The sequence below is a fragment of the Procambarus clarkii genome, chromosome 79 (assembly GCF_040958095.1).
Source record: "Procambarus clarkii isolate CNS0578487 chromosome 79, FALCON_Pclarkii_2.0, whole genome shotgun sequence".
In the NCBI taxonomy this organism is placed as follows: domain Eukaryota; kingdom Metazoa; phylum Arthropoda; class Malacostraca; order Decapoda; family Cambaridae; genus Procambarus; species Procambarus clarkii.
The window spans coordinates 17,469,527-17,493,836 of NC_091228.1; the positions used below are offsets into that span (position 1 = coordinate 17,469,527).

At 41.5% G+C, this 24,310-nt stretch overlaps 1 protein-coding gene and 1 long non-coding RNA gene across 2 annotated transcripts in view; one reads left to right on the plus strand and one right to left on the minus strand.

Moving 5' to 3' along the window:
* Positions 1-2,045: 2,045 nt before the first annotated feature.
* Positions 2,046-24,310, minus strand: part of Shark (SH2 ankyrin repeat kinase) — a 433,095-nt gene continuing 410,830 nt past the window's right edge. Inside the window, exon 17 of the mRNA XM_069314561.1 lies at positions 2,046-2,172. Coding sequence (XP_069170662.1) covers positions 2,155-2,172 — 18 coding nt within the window. The 3' untranslated portion in view covers positions 2,046-2,154. The remainder of the gene's footprint in view (positions 2,173-24,310) is intronic.
* LOC138357594 (uncharacterized) lies at positions 17,895-23,720 on the plus strand. Its single transcript, XR_011225074.1, has 2 exons — positions 17,895-22,287; positions 22,796-23,720. It is a non-coding gene; the product is annotated as an uncharacterized lncRNA (long non-coding RNA).

Sequence of the window (24,310 nt, forward strand, 5' to 3'; positions counted from 1 at the left end):
TGATGGCACACCAAGACGTACAAGGGTGACTGGCGTAGTGTTACAATGTGAACACTGTCTCCTGGGTCGTGTATGAACAATGTCAACTGAGTTATACATGAGCAATGCCTCCTGTGTTGAACATGAACAATGCCTACTGAGTTATACATGAGCAATGCCTCCTGTGTTGAACATGAACAATGCCTACTGAGTCATACATGAGCAATGCCTCCTGGGTCGAACATGAACAATGTATCCTAGACCATCGAGGACCCAAGAGCTCCCTGGATCCTCGTGAACCATTGTGAGAATATAACAGTCATGATAGTGTAGTTTTGAACCATTATGTGAGTATGTTACAGTCATACCATACTGGTATTACATACTACAAGTATCACCACTGTGAGATACTCATATAATGGTTCAACACACTACAAGTAACATCATTGTAACATGCACACATAATGGTTCAACACTACCTTAACATCACTGAAACACATTCACATAATGGTTCAACACTACCTTAACATCACTGAAACACATTCACATAATGGTTCAACACTTCAGTAACATCACTGTAACACACATAATGGTTCAACACTACAGTAACATCACTGTAACATTCACATAATGGTTCAACACTACAGTAACATCTCTGTAACATTCACATAATAGTTCAACACTACAGTAACATTCACATAATGGTTCAACACTACAGTAACATCACTGTAACATTCACATAATGGTTCAACACTACAGTAACATCTCTGTAACATTCACATAATAGTTCAACACTACAGTAACATTCACATAATGGTTCAACACTACAGTAACATCACTGTAACATTCACATAATGGTTCAACACTACAGTAACATTCACATAATGGTTCAACACTACAGTAACATCTCTGTAACATTCACATAATGGTTCAACACTACAGTAACATCACTGTAACATTCACATAATGGTTCAACACTACAGTAACATTCACATAATGGTTCAACACTACAGTAACATCTCTGTAACATTCACATAATGGTTCAACACTACAGTAACATTCACATAATGGTTCAACACTACAGTAACATTCACATAATGGTTCAACACTACAGTAACATTCACATAATGGTTCAACACTACAGTAACATCTCTGTAACATTCACATAATGGTTCAACACTACAGTAACATCTCTGTAACATTCACATAATGGTTCAACACTACAGTAACATCTCTGTAACATTCACATAATGGTTCAACACTACAGTAACATCTCTGTAACATTCACATAATGGTTCAACACTACAGTAACATCTCTGTAACATTCACATAATGGTTCAACACTACAGTAACATCTCTGTAACATTCACATAATGGTTCAACACTACAGTAACATCTCTGTAACATTCACATAATGGTTCAACACTACAGTAACATCTCTGTAACACACATAATGGTTCAATACTGCAGTAACATCACTGTAACTTACTCGTTTAATGGTTCAACACCACAGTAACATCACTGTAACACAATCGAAGCGAAGATTTAGATTCGGTATGAATGATGACATCATGGAAATTATTCTCAATTGCATAATTTACGGCCTCCTTCAGGGCATATAATTCTGTTTGCAATGTTGAGCAGCCACTATTCATGCACCAGTAAGCTTCATGGTTGTTGAAGCTTACAACTTCATGTTTGTTGAAGCATGCATACACACCTGTGTGTATGTGTGCTATACCTCACTGTAATGCATGTGTAGTGTACCACACTGTAGTGTATGTGTACTGTACCTCACTGTAATGCATGTGTAGTGTACCACACTGTAGTGTATGTGTACTGTACCACATTGTAGGGTAGTGTTTCCAGCAGTAATTATGTTCCAGCATCACTATTTCCACGAATCATTATATAACTTGGTTCCAGCAGTCATTGTGTTCTAGCTTCAAAATGTTCTAGCTAAACTGCTGCCCCAGCAGATTATCTTTCATGTAGGGCAAAAGTAATCTTAGTGTATATACACCGAGAAGCGGGTTACACATCTGGTGTATACATCCCTTGCCTTGAGTGATTAACAGGGTACACATGTACACTACACATTCTCTCCGATGTTGTAACATCTTCACTATTATTATCAAATATTATGTACAGCCTTGGTCCTGGTTCAAGAGCAGGTTAGGTTATGTTGAGGTCCTGTAAAGGTAACATTTTGAGTTCGTTTCAGTCCATCCCAAAATAATTAGCAATAAAAAATCCCATCTACAGCATACACCAATTTGTAATAAGAAATGAATCGGAATTATTGTTAAGCCTTTGACTGGAATTGGGAGGTCACAGGTCTAGAGAGACAATTACCACACTGACGAACGAGTGTAGACGATTGGCTGTACACAGCAGGAACGATGGCAGATGATCCAGGTAACATAAGAGGTCAGGGCCAGGAATCTTCAAGGTAACCTGCTTTGAAACCTGTGCATCTTTCTTCAAACATGGATTTATTTACATTATTGAATCAGTTTAAAAATTTTGAAGAACTACAAAGTTGTCTGTAACAATATTAACTTTGGGTTTTAAAGCTCGTAAACTGTTAAATAAATGTAAATAAATACGCTAGGATTATGGAAAGATATAAGGGTTTCGTAAGAGGTTGCTTATATAAATGACTGATGAATCCTCACCCTGGTTATTTAATTAATAAACAGAGGAGACTAAAGGTAATTAAGGAAATAAAATAAGATGTTAGCATAAAACGTGGGAATTTATCAAATAAATATATACATATAATCTAATGCCATACATCTCCATTTGTAAAGGAATAATGTATGCTCAAACGTGTATTCGATACGGAAATATTGTTCTGTCTTTAAAAAAACAAGAACCCTTCAGGTAAAGTCAACAGGTGCTATTGACTGTTGTGCAGTAAATGTCGCCTGGAAATACATTTGAGGTTTTTCTGTACTGATGACATTGTGTTAACTTCCCTTTCATGTCAAAGCAGCAAAGTGCTAGACATAGGAGAGATTAAGAGCAGAAAGCACATGTGGTCAATGTTTACACGGTGGGATAGCACTGGTACAGGAAGACCAGGACAATATTCTCACCACCAGTGTTTACACGGTGGGCTAGCTCTGGTACAGGAACACCAGGACATTATTCTCACCACCAGTGTTTACACGGTGGGCTAGCTCTGGTACAGGAACACCAGGACATTATTCTCACCACCAGTGTGTGTCTTGCTTCAATAACGTCCATTAGCGAACATGTACTCATGTGTGTTGTAATATGTTTCTCTTGATCGATGACAGTGTCCCACACTGCTCTTCCATTATTACTATTAAGCGATATATAAACTACAGTTCATGTGGACCTTATTGTCATCTGTCACTGCCATAACCTGCAAACTTTGAACCTAAATCAGTAATTTAATCGAAACGTAAATTACAGCATATGAAAACAAAATTATAGAAAACTTTAGGCATTCACAGGAACTTAATTCTGCTCTGCTCTCACTTTGGATAAAGTTTGCTTTCACATATATTTAATTTGAGTCAAAATAATATATTTATTATGACTTCATTTTTATGAGTTACTTGGTAGTGGGCACTTTATTGTGTTTAGTATTTACTTAACGGTGCCGGTCATTTAGTTAAATAAGAGCGGATGTATTCAAGGAGCGACTTCTGAATCCAGAGTGATGCGAATTAGGGTTAACAATGTCATAGACATTTCAAAGGTCAACAAGTTGTACTATAGTGTACTAATCTTTGTCGAGAAACGAGAATAACAAGTCAAATATATTTATTATAACATCAATTGTACGTTTCAGGGGGTCTTAAGTCATAGGGACTTGAGCTTATGATACCATGTTCATCTAGGTAGGAGGAAAGCTGTTTATACACTAGTTCCTCATATATTTTAGAAACCGTAGGTGGCTCTAATGTTAGTAGTACACTCTGGTTCATTCTCAACTCACATTCGGGAATTCCGGGTTCCAATCCCAGGCGGGACAGAAATGGTTGGAAACGTTTCCTAACACCTAATGTATCTGTTCACCGAACAGTAAATAGGTTCCCGGGAGTTAGTCAGCTTGTGCTAGAAATGCACAAAGAAAGCACAACAATGTGATGTATCAATGAGAAAATCAGAAAGTGCCATGAGGAGAATTCGAACCCGTACACTGGGTACTTTAACCCTTAAACTGCGCAACACGTCATATGACGTGTTGAGTAAATTACCGAAAAAGTGGGCATCACGTCATATGACATGTTGGAGTACTACGCAAGATTTAAACGGTCCGCGGATACACAGGGTTCACCACACCTTCATCAGGGCTCTTGTAAACAGACGCCATTTAAAAAAAAAAATCGTGGACCAAATTCCCGGGTGTTAGGGGCCTCAGTATTGAGTGAGCTACCAAGCCGGATGCACGCAACATGAGCTCACAGCACTGCTGTTCAGCTTGTGACCACAGCATCGCCTAAAAATACCATAATATACTTGTTCATGCTATTATTTAGCGATGATATTATTACAGAAGACCCCTGACTGTGATAAAACTGACCAGGGTTCTGATAATAGCAGGATTGTGGTGATATTTAGCGCTGTGCGCCATGGAGGGAGGAGTAATGCTGTGGGAGGGAGGGTGGTGGCGATGTCTTCTGACTGTGTGTGGCCACCTTTTATTGACTGCACTCACCATACCAGCTTAGTGGTTCGCTATGGTGAGCACAAATGTAGATACTTATATATAACGTGTGTATAGAGGGTATAAACAGCAAGAGGAGAAGGTTGGGCGCCGCCATTTTGGTGTGGGCGGTGTTTTGGAGTAAACATAATAATAAAAATAATAATAATTTTTATTTAGGCAAAGGTACATACATAAAGAGATTTTACAAAGTTTGTTGGCTTTATAGATAGAGCTAGTACATACAATGCCTAAAGCCACTATTACGCAAAGCGTTTCGGGCAGGAAAAAACACTACTGACTAAAGCTTAAAACTAATGGGTAAAAAGAAAAAAATGCGTTGAGTACAAATAAAAATAGAGGTAAAAGAGGGGGGAACATTGTTGAAAAAACAGCACAAATACAATTACAAATTATTACAGAAAATTACATTAAAACAGCGTTGATTTGAAAAACAAAAAAAAAACAAAAAACATACATGGGTTGACAATAGAGGGGTAAGGTAGGTTACAGGGAATTTATTAGGTATAGCTTCGTTTTTAACTTAAACTGGTTGAGAGAGGTACTGTCTTTAACATGGTTGGGAAGGTCATTCCACATTCTGAGCCCCTTGATTTGTAGAGCATTTCTGGTTTGATTAAGTCGTACTCTAGGAATATCAAAACTGTATTTATTTCTGGTGTGGTGCTCATGGGTTCTGTTACAACCTTCTATGAAGCTTTTGAGATCAGGATTGGCATTACAGTTTAGCGTTTTATATATGTATAATACACATGAGAATGTGCAGTGACTTAATGTCTAACATATTCAGGGATTTGAGTAGGGGTACAGAGTGATGTCTGGGGCCAGAATTGGATATTGTCCTAATAGCAGCTTTGTGTTGAGTAATTAGAGGACGTAAGTGATTTTGGGTAGTAGAGCCCCAAGCACAAATACCATAGTTGAGATATGGATAGATAAGGGAGTAATAGAGAGTCACCAGGGCAGGGCGTGGTACATAATATCTGATCTTAGAAAGAATGCCCACAGTTTTTGAAACTTTTTTTGATATGTTTAGAATGTGTCCCTGGAAATTCAGCTTGTGATCAATGAGAATGCCAAGGAATTTGCCATCTAATTTGTTACAAATTTGGGTATTGTTTATTTTGAGATTTATTTGATTAGAGGATTTATTGCCAAACAGAATATAGAAAGTTTTGTCAATGTTAAGGGTGAGTTTGTTGGCAGTTAGCCACAGATGGACTTTATTTAGCTCAGTATTTACTGTGGCATTTAGAGCAAGGGGATCAGGACTGGAGTAAATGAAGGTTGTGTCATCAGCAAATAGGATTGGTTTGAGGTGTTGGGAGGCATTTGGAAGGTCATTAATGTAGATGAGAAAGAGGAGAGGGCCAAGTATGCTGCCCTGGGGAACACCAATGTTGATGGGTAGGGTGGGAGAAATTGTATTATTCACAGAAACACATTGGAGCCTGTCAGTAAGGTAGGATTTGAGGTATTGTAGGGAGTGTCCTCTGACACCATAATGATGTAATTTAAGAAGAAGGTTTTGGTGGTTGACAGTATCGAAAGCTTTACGCAGGTCCACAAATAACCCAACAGGGAACTCATTTTTATCAAGAGCTGTATGAATCGAGTTAAGCATACTAATAAGTGCATCGTTAGTGCTTTTTTGGGCCTGAAGCCATATTGGCAAGGGCTAAGTATATTGAGTTTGGCTAGATATGAGTAAAGCTGCTTATAGATTAGTTTTTCAAAAATTTTTGACAAGTTTGGCAGGATTGATATAGGTCTGTAGTTGTTAACATCTGTGAGATCACCACATTTGTGGACAGGCGTTACTCTCGCTTTTTTTAGAATATCTGGAAAGGTTTGGAGTTCAAGTGACTTGTTGAAGAGCAAAGCAATAGCAGGGGCTAAAGATCTGGAGGCTTTTTTGTAGATTAAAGTTGGTATCTCCTCAAGGGCACCAGACTTGGTTTTAAGGGAAAGGATTATCTCATTGACGTCAATGGAATTAATAGGCTTTAGGTACAGAGACTGGGGATAGTTCCCTGTAAGATAGTCCTTAATGTCAGTACTGGAAGATGGAATATCATTAGCAAGGGATGAACCAATGGAAGAGAAGAACCTATTGAACTCAATAGCAGAATCAGAGGCTGAAAGCTGACCATCGTTATTAGACAGGAGAGTCGGTTTGTTATTTAAAGACTTCTTTGATCCCAATATTTGTGAAATTGTTCTCCATGTTTGTTTAATGTTGCTCTTTATTTGGGTAAATTTATCTTCGTAGTATTTAGTTTTGGCTCGTCTAATTATCTTAGATAGCAATAATGAGTAATTCTTTGAGAATTCTTTGGAGACAATTCCTAACCTATACTTTTTCTCAAGGTCATGTTTTTTATTAATAGATTTAAGTATTCCCTTTGTAAGCCAGGGATTGTTAAGCCTTTTGGTTGTGACTTGTTTTGTAAGCATAGGACAGTGGGTATTATAAAGGCTAAGAGTTTTTTTAAGAAAAGATTGAACTGCTAGGTTGATGTCCTCTATGTTACCTAACTCGGACTCCCAGTTGACATTATCAGTAGCAGTTATAAAATTGTCTATAGCAGTTTCATTGTGTAGTCTAAAACGTATCTCTCTTGACTCAAGAGGTGGTTTGCTAATGTTAGTTAAGAGAAATGTGGGGTAATGGTCTGTAGTGCTATCGGTGATTATACCTGAAGTAAGCGGAGAGGTTATATTTGTCCAGATGTGATCTAGAGTCGTGGCAGTGCTATCAGTGATTCTAGTAGGTCTAGTGATTAAGGGTATGAGGAAGCAGGAATTCATACAGTTGAGGAAGCTAACAGAAGTAGACGTGCGTCGTCTGCAACACTGTGCAGACGACGGTGTTGTTTACTGGTTACCACGATGGTCTTTGGGCACTATACCAGTTTACTTGTACAAGTATGGTGAATAAAACAGGTAGATATTTATATATAATGTGTGTATATAGCGTAATAACACCACAAACAGTATTGTTGGAGGAGAAATATTAGTGCGTCTGGCCTTGAGGGCGGCAGCCATCAGCTGACTGTGTGAGGTCCTACGTCTTTGTGCCTTTACTCACCATACAAGCTTAGATGTACAGTTATGGTGAACAAAACATGTAAATACTTATATATATAACGTCTGTATATAAAAGCAAAAACAGTATGGTGGGTGGAGAATGGTGGCGTCAGGTGAGGTGAGGGAGGGAGTGGCAGCCAGTGGTGGGCTGCCACTGCCACTGCCACTCAGCATACCAACTTAGTGGTTCATTATTGTTGGGATTGAGTACTACAGATGTTGGAGGTAGCATGTTTGCAGCAGATGCTCTTTTGTTTATGATCTTGTTGATAATATTTCATGTACCGGATAATGGGTTCTTGTTGTTACTGGCGGAGAATAAAAACCATGTGGACGAAGATTGTTTGTCTGACCAAAACCATAACAGTGGCGACGAGAATTAAACATCGCTGGCAGAGAGCCTGGGTACGAGACGTGGTGTGAGGATCAAGACAGTGCTGGGTACGTCGTGTGGACGAGTGGACGCTTCGCATATAACAGTGGAGTGTGCTACACCGTGGCCATGGCTACCATGTCAATCGAGCCGTTAAACACGGCCAAGATCTCGTTGGACCTGTGGCTCAGCCTGCTGGAAGCAAACTTTCAGTACCGGGAGATTAAGGAGGACGCCACCAAGAAAGCGGTACTCTTAGTTTCACTGGGTTCTGAAGCATATAGTGTTCTCGGAAATTTGTGTGCACCTGAGCACGAAGACCTATGTAGTCTTGATTGCTTTGCTTAAACGTCAGTATGTGGTGAAACCATCATATCACACGAGTTTGATGGATTTCCAGAAGAGGACGAAAAAGCAGCAGGAATCCGTACAGGATTTATTTGCGGAATTGAAGGCTTTGGCTAACCACTGCAACTTCGGAGCACAGTTGGACAGCAGGGTTAGGGACCAGTTGTTCATGGCAGTGGAAAAGGAGAATTATTTCCCTAACCTGATGGCAGAAAATTTGGATCTACAATCGATGACATGGACAGTGCTCGAGAAGATATTGAACCTGGAAAGGGCTTTTGGAAGTAAGACTTCTACTCAGGAAATTATGGTCGTACAGAGTCAGACCAGATGTACACACTGTGGATACAAGCATATAAGTAGCAAGTGCAAGTTTCGTGCATATATATGCAACTTTTGTAACAAGGAAGGACACTTGCAGAGAGTGTGTAGGGAATATTTGAACAGGAACAACAAGGCCTGGGAGAGGAGACGACCAGGGAATGCAGGAAGAAGAGGTAGTGGTACTGTGGTCAAGGCAGTAGAGGAAGGTAACCAGTCTGAAGAAGCTGCAGGTGAGGAAAACCGACTATATTCGGTGAAAGAAAAGGTATGTTCAGTGAAGTCGCAAGTTGTAAATTTTGTAATTAATGGGAAGTTACAGGCGATGAGTCACAATAACGTGGCTGAAGTATGTTGACCAGACCACACACTAGAAATTGAAGGAACGACGACGTTTCGGTCCGTCCTGGACCATTCTCAAGTCGATTGTGATGAGGACAGGTAGGGACAGGCATTAAATAGGCAAGAGAGAGCTGAGGAGGAAAGTCAGGTGTAGGGGATAGTAGTAATGAGAACTGCAGCAGGCCTATTGGCCCATACGAGGCAGCTCCTATTATAACCACCGAAGGAGATAGTAATAGGAATAAGAAGGGGATAGCAAGGGAGCGTAGAAGACAATGAACAGAAAAAGGGAGAAGAGAGAAAGAAAGAAATGGAAGGGGGAAAGCTTATGTTAAGTCACGTTTGTTAGAAAGATTAGAGCATTTGAGTATATACTGTGAAAGGGAAGAGTCCACAGCAACAAAGCCAGGACTCAAGTTCATGTTGGGTACATTGTTAATAAGAGCCGATTCTACAAGACGGCGTCTGTGTAGAGTAGAGGCAGGAAAGATTAGCACTTAGCACTAGAACTTAATACTAATTGAGCATAAAGAATAAAAAGTGTTGAGAACAAATACAAATAAAGATAAAAAAAAGGGGGAACATGACTGAAAAAGCAGCACAAATACAATAGGTTGACAAACAGTGTTGATTAAAAAAAGAAAATAACAGACATGGGTTGACAATAGAGGAGTGAGGTAGGTTACAGGGAATTTATTAGGTAGTGTTTAGTTTTTATCTTAAACTGGTTGAGAGAGGTACAGTCTTTAACATGGTTGGGAAGGTCATTCCACATTCTGGGCCCCTTGATTTGTAGAGCATTTCTGGTTTGATTAAGTCGTACTCTAGGAATATCAAAACTGTATTTATTTCTGGTGTGGTGCTCATGGGTTCTGTTACAACCTTCTATGAAGCTTTTGAGATCAGGATTGGCATTATAGTTTAGCGTTTTATATATGTATAATACACATGAGAGAATGTGCAGTGACTTAATGTCTAACATATTCAGAGATTTGAGTAGGGGTACCGAGTGATGTCTGGGGCCAGAGTTGGATATTGTTCTAATAGCAGCTTTGTGTTGGGTAATTAGAGGACGTAAGTGATTTTGGGTAGTAGAACCCCAAGCACAAATACCATAGTTGAGATATGGATAGATAAGGGAGTAATAGAGAGTCACCAGGGCAGGGCGTGGTACATAATATCTGATCTTAGAAAGAATGCCCACAGTTTTTGAAACTTTTTTTGATATATTTAGAATGTGTCCCTGGAAATTCAGCTTGTGGTCAATGAGAATGCCAAGGAATTTGCCATCTAATTTGTTACAAATTTGGGTATTGTTTATTTTGAGATTTATTTGACTAGAGGATTTATTGCCAAACAGAATATAGAAAGTTTTGTCAATGTTAAGGGTGAGTTTGTTGGCAGTTAGCCAAAGATGGACTTTATTTAGCTCAGTATTTACTGTGGCATTTAGAGCAAGGGGGTCAGGACTGGAGTAAATGAAGGTTGTGTCGTCAGCAAATAGAATTGGTTTGAGGTGTTGGGAGGCATTTGGAAGGTCATTAATGTAGATGAGAAAGAGGAGAGGGCCAAGTATGCTGCCCTGAGGAACACCAATGTTGATGGGTAGGGTGGGAGAAATTGTATTATTCACAGAAACATATTGGAGCCTGTCAGTAAGGTAGGATTCGAGGTATTGTAGGGAGTGTCCTCTGACTCCATAATGATGTAATTTAAGAAGAAGGTTTTGGTGGTTGACAGTATCAAAAGCTTTACGCAGGTCCACAAATAACCCAACAGGGAACTCCTTTTTATCAAGAGCTGTATGAATCGAGTTAAGCATACTAATAAGTGCATCGTTAGTGCTTTTTTTGGGTCTGAAGCCATATATTGGCAAGGGCTAAGTATATTGAGTTTGGCTAGATATGAGTAAAGCTGCTTATAGATTAGTTTTTCAAAAATTTTTGACAAGTTTGGCAGGATTGATATAGGTCTGTAGTTGTTAACATCTGTGGGATTTAGAATTAGGGACTTAGAATTAGATTTGTTCCATTCGCCTCACTGCTAATTCTAGACAATAGGACATTAGGTTTCTGCAGAGTTTGTTACTAGGCTATAAGATTACGTTACTTTACTACGGGTGTACAATTTAAGATGTTTAGTGTACTTTGAGTTAGCCACGGCTATGTTATACATTTGTTAAGACCTACTTAGAAGCCTGTTTTACTTCTGCAGAATTATTTATCCTGTAATAAATTTTACGCCCCCATGTGTTGGTGTCTTTCTTCCCCTGATCAGAAAAAGACCTACTACATCCTATTCGGAAGCAAATCTACAAATGCAATTCAACTTCAGATTGACAATGTAAACATTAGCAATAAAAATGATGGAAAGTTTCTTGGCATATTCCTAGACAAGAGACTCAACTTCAGTACCCACATACAACACATAACTAAGAAAGTCTCTAAAACAGTTGGTATACTCTCCAAAATCAGATATTATGTTCCTAACTCTGCTCTCATCTCTCTATATTATGCACTAATCTATCCCTATCTCAACTATGGTATCTGTGCATGGGGTTCAACCACTGCAAACCACCTCAAGTCCATCATCACCCAGCAAAAATCTGCTATCAGAATAATATCAAATTCTGCTTTCAGACAACACACAGCCCCCTTGTTTAACTCCCTAAACATGCTAAACATAATCTCACTCCACAAATTCTCTTGTGTCAACTACATTTACAAAACCCTGTTCTTAAATGCAAATCCTTGTCTGAAACTCTTCTTGGACAGATGTAATAGGACCCATTATCACCACACCAGAAATAAATATCTCTTTGATATCCCCAGAGTTAAACTTAATCTGTGTAAACACTCTATGCAAATAAAGGGACCCAGTTTATGGAACTCACTCCCTACTGAATTGAAAAACTGTCCAACTTTTACATCATTCAAAATCAATACTAAAAAGTACCTAATTTCATCTTCATAGTTTTTCACTTTTTGCCTTAAAATTGCACTGTATCAATTGCTACCCAATCTCCCAACCTTTATGTTCCCAATTTGTACATCTTTACCATTGTGATCATTGATGTTTTCTTATATGTGCTGCCAATCTGTTGTATGGTGTTTATAAATCTTGCTTATCTGTATCTTTTGCTACCCAGTCTCCCAATCTTTATGTACCCAATCTGAACATCTTTACCATTGTGATCATTGCTGTCTTATATGTGCTGTCAATCTGCTGTATGTTGTCTATTAACCTTGTTTAAATTACTAATCAAGCTGTCAATGTAATCAATCAGAGCTTTAATATAACAATATGCTTTAATATACCTACTTATCTCTCTCATCTCATTTTTCTCTTGTAATGTATCTTTATCATTTATCAATTCTGATTGAAATTACCTACTTAAAATTATCTGCTAGATTAAGGACCTGCCCGAAACGCTGTGCGTACTAGTGGCTTTGCAAGAATGTATATACTGTACTATCCAATGTATTCTCACAAACCCAATGTACCTTCTTGTATATATATAAATAAATAAATAAATAAATAAATTCTGGGTCCCTTGATTTGTAGAGCATTTCTAGTTTGATTAAGTCGTACTCTTGGAATATCAAAACTGTATTTATTTCTGGTGTGGTGCTCATGGGTTCTGTTACAACCTTCAATGAAGCTTTTGAGGTCAGGATTGGCATTACAGTTCAGCGTTTTATATATGTATAATACACAAGAGAGAATGTGCAGTGACTTAATATCTAACATATTCAGAGATTTGAGTAGGGGTACCGAGTGATGTCTGGGGCCAGAGTTGGATATTGTCCTAATAGCAGCTTTGTGTTGGGTAACTAGAGGACGTAAATGATTTTGGGTAGTAGAACCCCAAGCACAAATACCATAGTTGAGGTATGGATAGATGAGGGAGTAATAGAGAGTAACCAGGGCATGGCGGGGTACATAATATCTGATCTTAGAAAGAATGCCAACAGTTTTTGAAACTTTTTTTTATATATATTTAGAATGTGTCCCTGTAAATTCAGCTTGTGATCAATGAGAACGCCAAGGAATTTTCCATCTAATTTGTTACAAATTTGGGTATTGTTTATTTTGAGATTTATTTGATTAGAGGATTTATTGCCAAACAGAATATAGAAAGTTTTGTCAATATTAAGGGTGAGTTTGTTGGCAGTTAGCCAAAGATGGACTTTATTTAGCTCAGTATTTACTGTGGCATTTAGAGCAAGGGGGTCAGGACTGGAGTAAATGAAGGTTGTGTCGTCAGCAAATAGAATAGGTTTGAGGTGTTGGGAGGCATTTGGAAGGTCATTAATGAAGATGAGAAAGAGGAGAGGGCCAAGTATGCTGCCCTGAGGAACACCAATGTTGATGGGTAGGGTGGGAGAAATTGAATTGTTCACAGAAACATACTGGAGCCTGTCAGTAAGTTGTTAACTTAAATTGTTGTTAAATTAAATTGTTAACATAATTTATATATTCAAATATATATGCAGACATATTTATATTCATTTTATATGATTATGTAGTCAGCTTGACTGAATCCTTTTCCACACAATGGACACTCATGAGACTTTATTTACGCACTGCGACTGAATCTTTTTCTGACACAACTGGACACTCATGAGGTCTAGTGCCTGGATAAGGACCTACTGCTCTTCTACAATATTAATAAACTTACTGAAATGTGAGGCGTTGCCTCGCTTTTTAACCGACAGACAGATTTATAGGATATTAAAGTCACACAAGCATACAATTGGCCAATCATATACCAAAATAACCTTCAATATACTTCTCTGCCAGTCGGGGTGCCTATCTGAAAAGGTGCCAGACTGATTAACTTTCTCTTGTTGAGTTAGGGCACGATATTTTATGTCACAGCGTTGCTGTATGATGTACTGGTAGCATTGCTACCAGTACATCATATTGTACTGGTAGCAATGGTAGCAATGATTGACCCTGCAGTTGCAGAAGAAATGGCCTCTGATTTGAAATACAAATCGGAGATGTTTCTGAAGAGGGGGACAAAGAAACAGTTGCGCAGTGCACCCTGCGCAGATGCGCGGGAAGCCCGGGGCCATATATATTCTGGAGCAGAGAGGGGCTCCCTCTCTCTCCACCCGACCGTCGCAGTACTCGAAACTGCGCCGCGCCTCAACGACACGTGGACCAGTACCAGTCCTGCATTCATCAGTCTGTCGATACGGCAGGGGCCCCCTGCCCTAATCATCCTACTCTTAGGTAATGTAAAAATTTTCTGTTAAAGTTTAGTCAGGATTGTCCAGTGTCTGGCGTGTGTTGGCACCTTCCCCCCGCGGTCCGTGTGGGCCGCCTTAGTTCCCTAGTGCCTTCTGCACGTTTGCCTGTCTTGAGGTATGCAGGCGCGCCTTTCCGTCTGTGCCAGGTGCTGCAGCGGCTGTATTTTGCTGCTGCCGCAATGCCCCGGGTCGGGGTGTGTTTGCGCAGTGTCCCGAGCGAACCGCCCTGGTAGTGTTATCTCCCAGGCGTGCACTATGCAGGCACTGGTCAGCTGTGTTCCCTAGGCATGCGCCTAGGGGCCCCGGTTCGTGCCCCGCTCGGACGTGCGTGCTTGGCCGGGCCCCTTGCAAGGCGCCCCCACGTGAACAGGTTGCTGTGGTCCTATGCCAAGGGCCATGGTGCGTGCCGCGCCCGAACGTGTGTGAGCGGTGGGCTCCCTGTGAGCGGCCTGGCGGCCTCCAAAGGATACCTGATCAACCAGGCTGTAACTCATACGTCAGGCTGCGAGCAGCCGCGTCCAACAGCCTGGTTGATCAGTCCGGCTACCAGGAGGCTTGGTCGATGACCGGGCCACGGGGACACTAAGCCCTGGAAGCACCAAGAGGTAGGCCCTTGGCGGGGGCGCCACGAGGCCAGGTTGCAGTGGTCCTATGCTCCTTGGGCCCGGCCTTTGGGGCCCATGCCCGGTAGGTGTCGCCCTCGTGCCATGGCGCTCAGAGGAGCGCTTGCCCTGGGTTGTGTCTCGCTTCCTTCCTGTCCCTCTTGGGTGCTAAGCCATGCGGATTAGCGGCGTGGCCTTCCCCGGGGCGGGGGTCTGTCTGCATTCATGTCGTACCCGGGCGTGCCCGCTTGTGGGGGGCCTGCCTCACGCCCACGGGCTGGAGACGCCCACGCCTGGCGGCAGTGTCCCGGTCGGCAGGCCCTGAGGCTTCTTTGCCTAAGGGCTGCCTCGACGTCAGGTTGGGCTTAGCCGAGTGCCTCCCCGTCCCCTGCTGTTTTGGTCCAGGCTATCCACCGTTCTGTTCTATGGTCCCCTGTTCTGTTTGGGGTGTCTTGGTGAGCCAGGGCGTGCTCAGGCGTGTTTTGCGTTCATCAGGTATGTTTGTATGGTAAGTATGGTAACATACCTGCAGGTATGTTTGTCTCCAGACGTCTCGGCGGGCCGGTTTAGCCCGCACGTTCGTACCCAGATGTTTTCGCCTCGCCGGTTTAGCCCGCACGTTTGTCCCAGACGTTGTCGTCTGTCCGGTGTAGCCCGGTACATTTGTTCCCAGACGTTTTGTACGGCTGGTATAGCCGGCACGTTCGTTCCCAGACGTTTTTGTCTGGCCGGTGTAGCCCCGTACGTCAATTCCACCACGTTTCGTTTGAACGCTGTAGCACAGTACTCCCGTGGTTTTCCTCGGTTGCGTGTACCAGATGTTGGGCCGGGCCTGGAGTGCCCGGTTATGCGGCCCCTTCCCCATCACAAGTTTTCAGCGTCCAGCCTAATGCCTGGCCGTGCGGTCTGCCGCTTGAGCGACTTCAAATCAAATCAAATCAAATGTTTATTTAGGTAAGGTACATACATACAAGAGATTTTACAAAGAGTGATGGATTTAATTCTAATTATTGCAGTCATTTATTATTAAATTCTGTTCAATTTTAATACATTCCTTTATTTAGACTTTCAGCTTGATTAGTTTCATTACGCGGCAAATTTGGGAATTTTATAGCATTGCTTACACCTCTTGCCTTAAAAAAATTCTATTTTCGTAAAAGAATTCGTATTTTCATGTCAATTTAGTGAACGGGAGCCCGCTCCTGTTTTGGTGATTTACGTTCCTCCATCATTAACTAAACGCTTACTTAAATAACTGGTTATATCCTTAGTCTTTCAGTCATGACGTGTATTAAGACTAAAGTTATTCCTCAATTTAGCATCGAGCAAGCCTCTGGCTTTAGATTATAATTCCTGCACTTGATTTATGAGTCAATTACCCTCAGTAATTGGTTACTGCATTTTATGCATTGCGTTTGCTCCACGTTTTATTTAACTTTTTGTGCCGCAATTATGTTTGTGTAACTGTCGCTTTTGTCATTGAGTTTAAGTTAAGGCCGCTAGGATGTGCTAGTTAGGTTATACTATGGTGTCTTTCAGTCACGTGTATTAAAGACTTTCAGTTTATTCCTCAATTTAGCCGGAAGGTACCGCGGCTTCTCAGCCGACGTCCTTCCAGTGACGAGTTAAGCCGGCGATGTTTTCAGTTTTATATTTATTTGGTCATATAAATATGCGGCCTCCCACGCCGCTGGTTTATCCAGACGTGTTGTCTGCCCGGTGTAGCCCGGATGTCAATGCGGCTTTACAGGCCGCAGGTTTACCCAGACGTGTTGTCTGCCCGGTGTAGCCCGGGAGTCACAGCGGCCTCGATCCTAGGCCACTGGTCGCGAAGTCCCAGCTGAAGCGTTCCAGCTGACGTTGTGCCTATTTTCACTCCTTTTCGTTATTGTATTTGGTTGTATTTACCTCGGCTCAAAGTGTTAATCCCGTTTCTCTAACGAGTTATAGTCCAGCTTTATTTTGAGCATACTTTGTTTTGCAATTTATAATTATTTTTAATTAGTTATAATTAATTATAGTTATAATTGGTTTATAATTTTATTATTTACACCATTTATTTACGATTATTCATATTAATAATTTATTACATTGTTAGGCTTTTTTCCAACGACGTCGTCCCAGCCGGTGTTGTTCCTGCAGAGGATGGGCCAGCTGGTGGCTCGGCCGAAGCTGTTGCAGTGGGCGCCCTCACAGACTGAGCTAGTTTCAGCAGACGATGTTACAGCTGCTAACGCCCCAGTTCCATGTTAGGCTTCCCGGCAGCCGATGCTTCAGTCATGAAGCTCCAGCTGAAGCGTTCCACCCGACGTTGCGCCCATCAATTTATCACTCTTTTCAGTTTTGTAATTCTCGCTTTCCCAGCTTCATGAATTGTTCCCGTTATTTTCTATGACATATGACAGTTATATTCCAGTCTTTAGCCTAAATTGTCTTGCAGCTGGCCTTCTACTTACCACTAACGTCTTCCCTGGTGGCCAGTTGCTGCTATTTTCCTCCCTTTATCAGATGTTGATGCTCCAGCTGTCGATGTCCAGCTGCAGGTGCCCAGCTCCGATGCTCCAGCCGCTGATGGCAGGATTTTGCAGTTCAACATTCGGCAACGGTCGTTAAGTTAATCCATTATTTTGCACAATTTTGACTATTGGTGTTTGTGTATGGAACTTTCACCGATGACAATAAAGAAATGAGCGAGCTACTGAGGACGCAGTACGACTCTGTTTTCAGCGAGCCATTAAACACACTAAAGATTGATAACCCAAATGAATTTTTCACGGATACGATACCAACATCAAATCATATATCAGACGTCACCCTATCCCCACTGGATTTTGAAGAAGCCATAAACAGTATGCCTATGCACTCTGCACCAGGCCCGGATTCTTGGAACTCCATATTCATAAAGAACTGTAAAAAAAACACTATCGCAGGCCCTCCACATTCTGTGGAGACAAAGCCTAGATACTGGCGTTATTCCTGATATACTAAAACAGCAGAGATAGCACCACTTCATAAAGGAGGAAATAAGGCAGAGGCAAAAAATTACAGACCGATAGCGCTAACATCGCACATCATAAAAATTTTTGAGAGTGCTAAGAAGTAAAATCACAAAATACATGGAATCACAGCATCTCCATAACCCCGGGCAACATGGTTTCAGAACAGGGCGCTCTTGCCTGTCGCAATTGCTGGACCACTATGATATGGCATTAGATGCTATGGAAGACAAACATAACGCGGATGTAATTTACACAGATTTCGCAAAAGCTTTTGATAAATGTGACCATGGTGTTATTGCACATAAAATGCGTTCAAAAGGAATTACCGGAAAAATAGGCAGATGGATCTACAATTTCCTGACCAACAGAACCCAATGTGTAATAGTCAACAAAATAAAATCCAGCCCATCAGCCGTGAAGAGCTCATGCAGTCCCCCAGGGTACTGTGCTTGCTCCAGTACTTTTTCTCATCCTCATTTCGGACATAGACAAGAACACAACCTATAGCACTGTATCATCCTTTGCAGATGACACTAGGATCTTCATGAGAGTAGGCAACATAGAGGACACGGCGAACCTCCAGTCAGATGTAGATCAGGTCTTTCTATGGGCTACAGAAAATAATATGGTGTTTAACGAAGATAAGTTCCAGCTCATGCGCTATGGAAAAAATGAAAATATAAAAACGGAAACCACGTACAAAACTCAGGCAAATCATAACATAGAACGAAAAGGCAATGTAAAGGATCTGGGTGTACTCATGTCGGAAGACCTAGCTTACCTAATAATAAATAAATAAATAAATATGTTTATTCAGGTAAGGTACATACATACAAGTGATGTTACATTAATGGATTGATATAAAGATAGAGCTAGTACATACAATGCCTAAAGCCACTATTACGCAATGCGTTTCGGGCAAGAAAAACATTAATATCTAGAACTTAATACTAATTGAGCATAAAGAATAAAAAGTGTTGAAAACAAATACAAATAAAGATAAAAAAAAGGGGAAACATGACTGAAAAAGCAGCACAAATACAATAGGTTGACAGTGTTGATTAAAAAAAAAAAATAATAATAATAAAATAAAATAACAGACATGGGTTGACAATAAAGGAGTGAGGTGGGTTACAGGGAATTTATTAGGTAGTGTTTAGTTTTTATCTTAAACTGGTTGAGAGAGGTACAGTCTTTAACATGGTTGGGAAGGTCATTCCACATTCTGGGTCCCTTGATTTGTAGAGCATTTCTAGTTTGATTAAGTCGTACTCTAGGAATATCAAAACTGTATTTATTCCTGGTGTGGTGCTCATGGGTTCTGTTACAACCTTCAATGAAGCTTTTGAGGTCAGGATTGGCATTACAGTTCAGCGTTTTATATATGTATAATACACAAGAGAGAATGTGCAGTGACTTAATATCTAACATATTCAGAGATTTGAGTAAGATACCTTTAAAGAACACAATAAAGTAGCCGTCACAACTGCAAGAAAAATGACAGGTTGGATAACAAGAACTTTTCACACTAGAGATGATACTTTTCAAAACGCTTGTGCTCTCTAGAGTGGAGTACTGCTGCACAATGACAGCACCTTTCAAAGCTGGAGAAATTACTGACCTGGAGAGCGTGCAGAGATCCTTTACTGCTAGAATCTACTCAGTAAAACATCTAAACTATTGGGACCGACTAAAGAGCCTAAAACTGTACTCCCTTGAGCGCAGGCGGAAGAGGTACATAATAATTTACACGTGGAAAATGTTAGAGGAGCTGGTCCCAAACCTGCACACAGAAATAACATCACATGAGACCAGAAGACATGGCAGGATGTGCAGAATACCCCCGTTGAAAAACAGAGGTGCAACTGGTACTCTGAGAGAGAATTCTATCAACATCAGAGGTCCGAGACTGTTCAACACGCTTCCACTACACATAAGGGGCATAACTGGCCGACCCCTCACAGTGTTCAAGAGAGAACTGGATAAGCACCTCCAAAGGATACCTGATCAACCAGGCTGTGACTCGTACGTCAGGCTGCGAGCAGCCGCGTCCAACAGCCTGGTTGATCAGTCCGGCAACCAGGAGGCCTGGTCGACGACCGGGCTGCGGGAACGCTAAGCCCCGGAAGCACCTCAAGGTAACCTCAAGGTAAGGTGTTATACACGCTACGTTAATGAGGGTTAAAGGTCCAGGTACTACCCACGTACATAATTCTTTAACTTATAAAACCCGTGTTTATTGTTTTTGAGTTATTAACGTAGCCAGCTAGGATAATTGTGCTAGTTGCCGTGTTACAAGCCTCTTGCCTCTTGCTTCAGTTTCCCTGGATTCGCATTTACCACTAGCCTACTCACTTTATTTCCGCTCAGGATGCGTTGTCTTGTTGCATGTTTACTTTTACTGCGTTTACAGTATGCTTGTTTAACTTTTGCTTTGTCTTAAGTTATTAAGTAAAGTCAGTTAGGATGTGCTAGTCGCGGTGTTACGGGCCCTTGTCTCCTGCTTTAAGTTTCTGGCCCTGCATTTATGTTTAGTTTCCTCTGTAAATTATTACTGTTATTACGGGTAGCCCTTGCGGCATATTTGTTGTTTCTCCTGGTTACATTATGTGGTTTATCAATTACGGCCTAAATGTTTACATTTAGCCTATCACAATTTAATTCTTCAATTGATGCCCTCCCAACACCAGCTGCAGGTTTTACTTCCCAGTGGAATTTTATGCTTGTTCGCTCGACTTTGTTTAAGTTGTTAGGTAAGGCCAGTTAGGCTGAGCGAGTGGCTACTCGCCGTCTCAGTTATCTCTACCTTAAGCTTTGACGCCCTGGCGTCGTGCGGTACGCCGTTTTGGTGATTTATAATTTATATTATTTGTGAACAATTTTAAAATATATCTTATGATTGCTAGACTTTCAGTTATGAGTTGTATTACTTCCACAATTTATAGCATTGCTTTCGCCTCATGCCTAAAAATTTGTTATTGTTGGACTCGCAATTATGATTCGTATTTAACACGGCAAATTTTTCCAGCAATTTACACTTTGCTTAAGTTTCAAGTTCAATTTGTTATATTAAGGGACTTTCAATTAGGATTTGTATTAATCTATTGCTTCGCCTCTGCGCCATTAAGTTAATTTCAGCTAGGGTACGCTAGTTGCAGTGCATTCGGGTTGGGTCCACCCCCCCCCATTTTTTCCTCTGGTTATTTCGTCCTATTACACTCGTTTCCCTCATTATATATTCTAAATATTGTGCATTATATTTGACCACCCATTTTTCATCGTTTCGGCAGTACATTAAGATACATTTGGAATGCTACAGAGAAGTTTAGCATGGCCTCGCGCACGGTGTCATGCAAAAACTGGCCATTCGGCAAGCATAAGCCAATCAGTTAGCATGATGTCGGCCAGCATGTTGTTGGCCAGCAGTCAGCCAGCATGTTGTTGGCCAGCAGTCAGCCAGCATGTTGTTGGCCATACGGTCGCTAACGTTCTTTGGCCATCCGGCCTTCTGGGCTAATTTACTCTTCTTGTTCCTTCGCCATTGTTGTTTCTTACTACGTAATAGTATTCTATTTAATTTAACCTCATCTATCATTAGGTTAGGGGCCCTTACCTCCAACTGCTAGTCCTTCCCCTGTGCTCTGCCCGCTTGGCGCACAACGTCGGCTTCTTATGTTCCCTTTTTCGCAGCCACGACAAGCCGGAACCCCCCCCCTACCTTCCTCACCCTACTGCGGCGAGGAAGAGAACGCGAGCCGGATATTCCTCTTATCGCCGTTACAACGCACGCAGCGGCGCCGGATGCAGCCGCCCAGGGCCTACGTTAATACTATTATCTTCCCTTATTTACTGGCCTATATGGTAGTATTAATATTATTCCGTATCGTTACTGTCCTTCCAGTATTATTTTATTAAGAATATAAATTGTTATTATGGTTAGGCGTTGCTTTCTTAATTTCTTCCATTCTGCGGCACTTGCCGTCATCGGTTATTTACGATATTACATTGTATTCTTACATTGTACGATTATTTACGACATTGTATTCTTAATATTATCCTTATTACAGTTACTGGATGCCAGTTCCCTGCCGTCGATTTCACTTTGCTCCTGTTCTAAAAGATGTAGCCGAAGTTCACGGCGTACTAGCTGCGGCTTGCAGACGCTCATTGACAACACAAGACTACACTCAGCGGCCACTTAAGGCAGACTCCTTGGCTTCTATTCAGCTCTATCACCCGTCTGGAGGCAGAGATGGGATGGAGACCAAGGGTAATGTTCCCCTCTCACATTCTACATCCGCTTAGGACACAAGCATGTTATAGATTTGGTTTTAAGAATTGGTTCTTATTCCATTTTATTGTTTATGTATATATTGCTTTGTTGTATATACCCATTCTTGGTATATGTATTGTTTATATTATCAAGATTTATAGTATTTCGTATTATCCCTGTTTATAGTTGCTTTGTGCTTCCTTGCTGTTCTCCTACTGGCTTTCTCCCACCTTTGCTCCAAGCAAAGGTACTTCCCCCTTCCGTTTGCTGGAAGATTCTTAGAATTGTTAGCCCCCTTCATTGCTACAGTATAGTTATTCGGAAAACTCTTATTCATCCAGGATTGTTAATTAAGGAATCTCTTAATTCCTGCTGCTGGGCCCCCTCCCCCCGTTTTTCGTCTCCATATTGATTCAGCTAGGGTTTACCTCTCGTCTGTGCTCTTGCCTGTCACGATAACACTGCATGCCGCTTCTGCCCACCCTTACTGCCTTATATCTTTCAGCCAGGGGGAGGTGATCTACGCGACAAAAAATCAACGCACGCTCCGACTGGACCAGGTATCACTTACATGGTCAGGAATCAACACTCTTCGGATCCTACAAGCACAGCGCAGGACGCACGCATACCCTAGCCCAGCGAGCGCCCCCCGGCAAGTTCTACCCGGCCCGTGCCCCAGTGAACAGGCAACACTTCTTCAGGGCGATTATTTCGCGCCGCCCTCGCAGAGCTAGGCTCGCCTTCAGCCGACCACGCCCTCTTACCTTTAGAATTGACAGGGCCACTCGGCTCTCTTGACGGGCTCGCCATCGGAGATAATGGCGGGTCCAGCAACCAGCTGGAACCCCCAGCTGACTACGTCCGGGACGTTGTTGCTCTGCCACTCTGAGGCCTCCTTGCGGCCAGCTGGCCTCGCCCTTCGGGGGGGGGGGGGGGGGGTCCGGCCAGCTGGCCTGCGGTGGGGGTGCAGCGCCGGTCCCCAAGTGTCCCGCTGTCCGCAGCTAATCCTTTGCCCAGTCTAGGTGCTAGTAAGTCAGGAAACACTTCTTATTCCTTGGCGGCCGGCCTCACGCCCTGGGAAAAACTTCTCCCATTTGTCATATCAGTTTTCCCCAGTCACTAGGTATTTTCTGCCCGCCTGTTAATTCTAGGATTCCCCATTATGTCTTGGTAGGGCTCCGTTAAGTGTTGTGTCTATACACTTTATTTCCTCTTTGTGTCCTGACTGTTATACCTAGTTCTAATTATATTTCATCTGCCATTAGTTTTCTGCAGAACGTGTTTGCCATGTCCAGGCTATGCTTACTACTACGGGGGTACATTTTAAGTTAATTAGTCCTCAGACATGGACATGTTACATTTGTTAATTCCTACTTATATTATTTACATGTTCTGCAGAATTTAATTTACTAATAAAAAATTTAAGCCCATTCGGCCTGTGTCTTTTTCCCCCTGGTCAGAAAATGATAGTTGATGAAGATTAGGAATGGAGGTGGTGGAAACCGTGTCACTGTGATCTCCACTATACACTCTTATTTTATATAAATGTTCTAGGATTTTCCTTGTAGATATTGTCCAGGTACTCCCCCAGTTCTAGAGAGTGTTCACTGGTGATAAAGATATTAGATAAGGTGTCCTTGAGTTGGTAATGTTCACTAAGGATCCGTCACACGTGTTCACAGTTGTCGACAAACGCGTGGTCCTCCTGGGCTCTCGTGGGCGCTTATGCCCCCGATCCCCTCCCATGCTCCCAGAGCACGGAAGTCTTCTATGAATATTGATTGATTATTTTTACAGTCTAGACTTATGATTGAGATAAGATGTAATTATAATATAATTTGATATAGGATATAAAGATTATAAGTAGTACTTGATAGTACCACTGATTCTTAATAAGGATTCGATTTTTATCCCTACCGGATATTGAATCAATGTTCCAATAATTTTTTTAATTAAAAAATCCTTCTAGAAGCTTCTGGATCTATGAGAGATCATGCACTAAGTCACGTAGGCATCAATA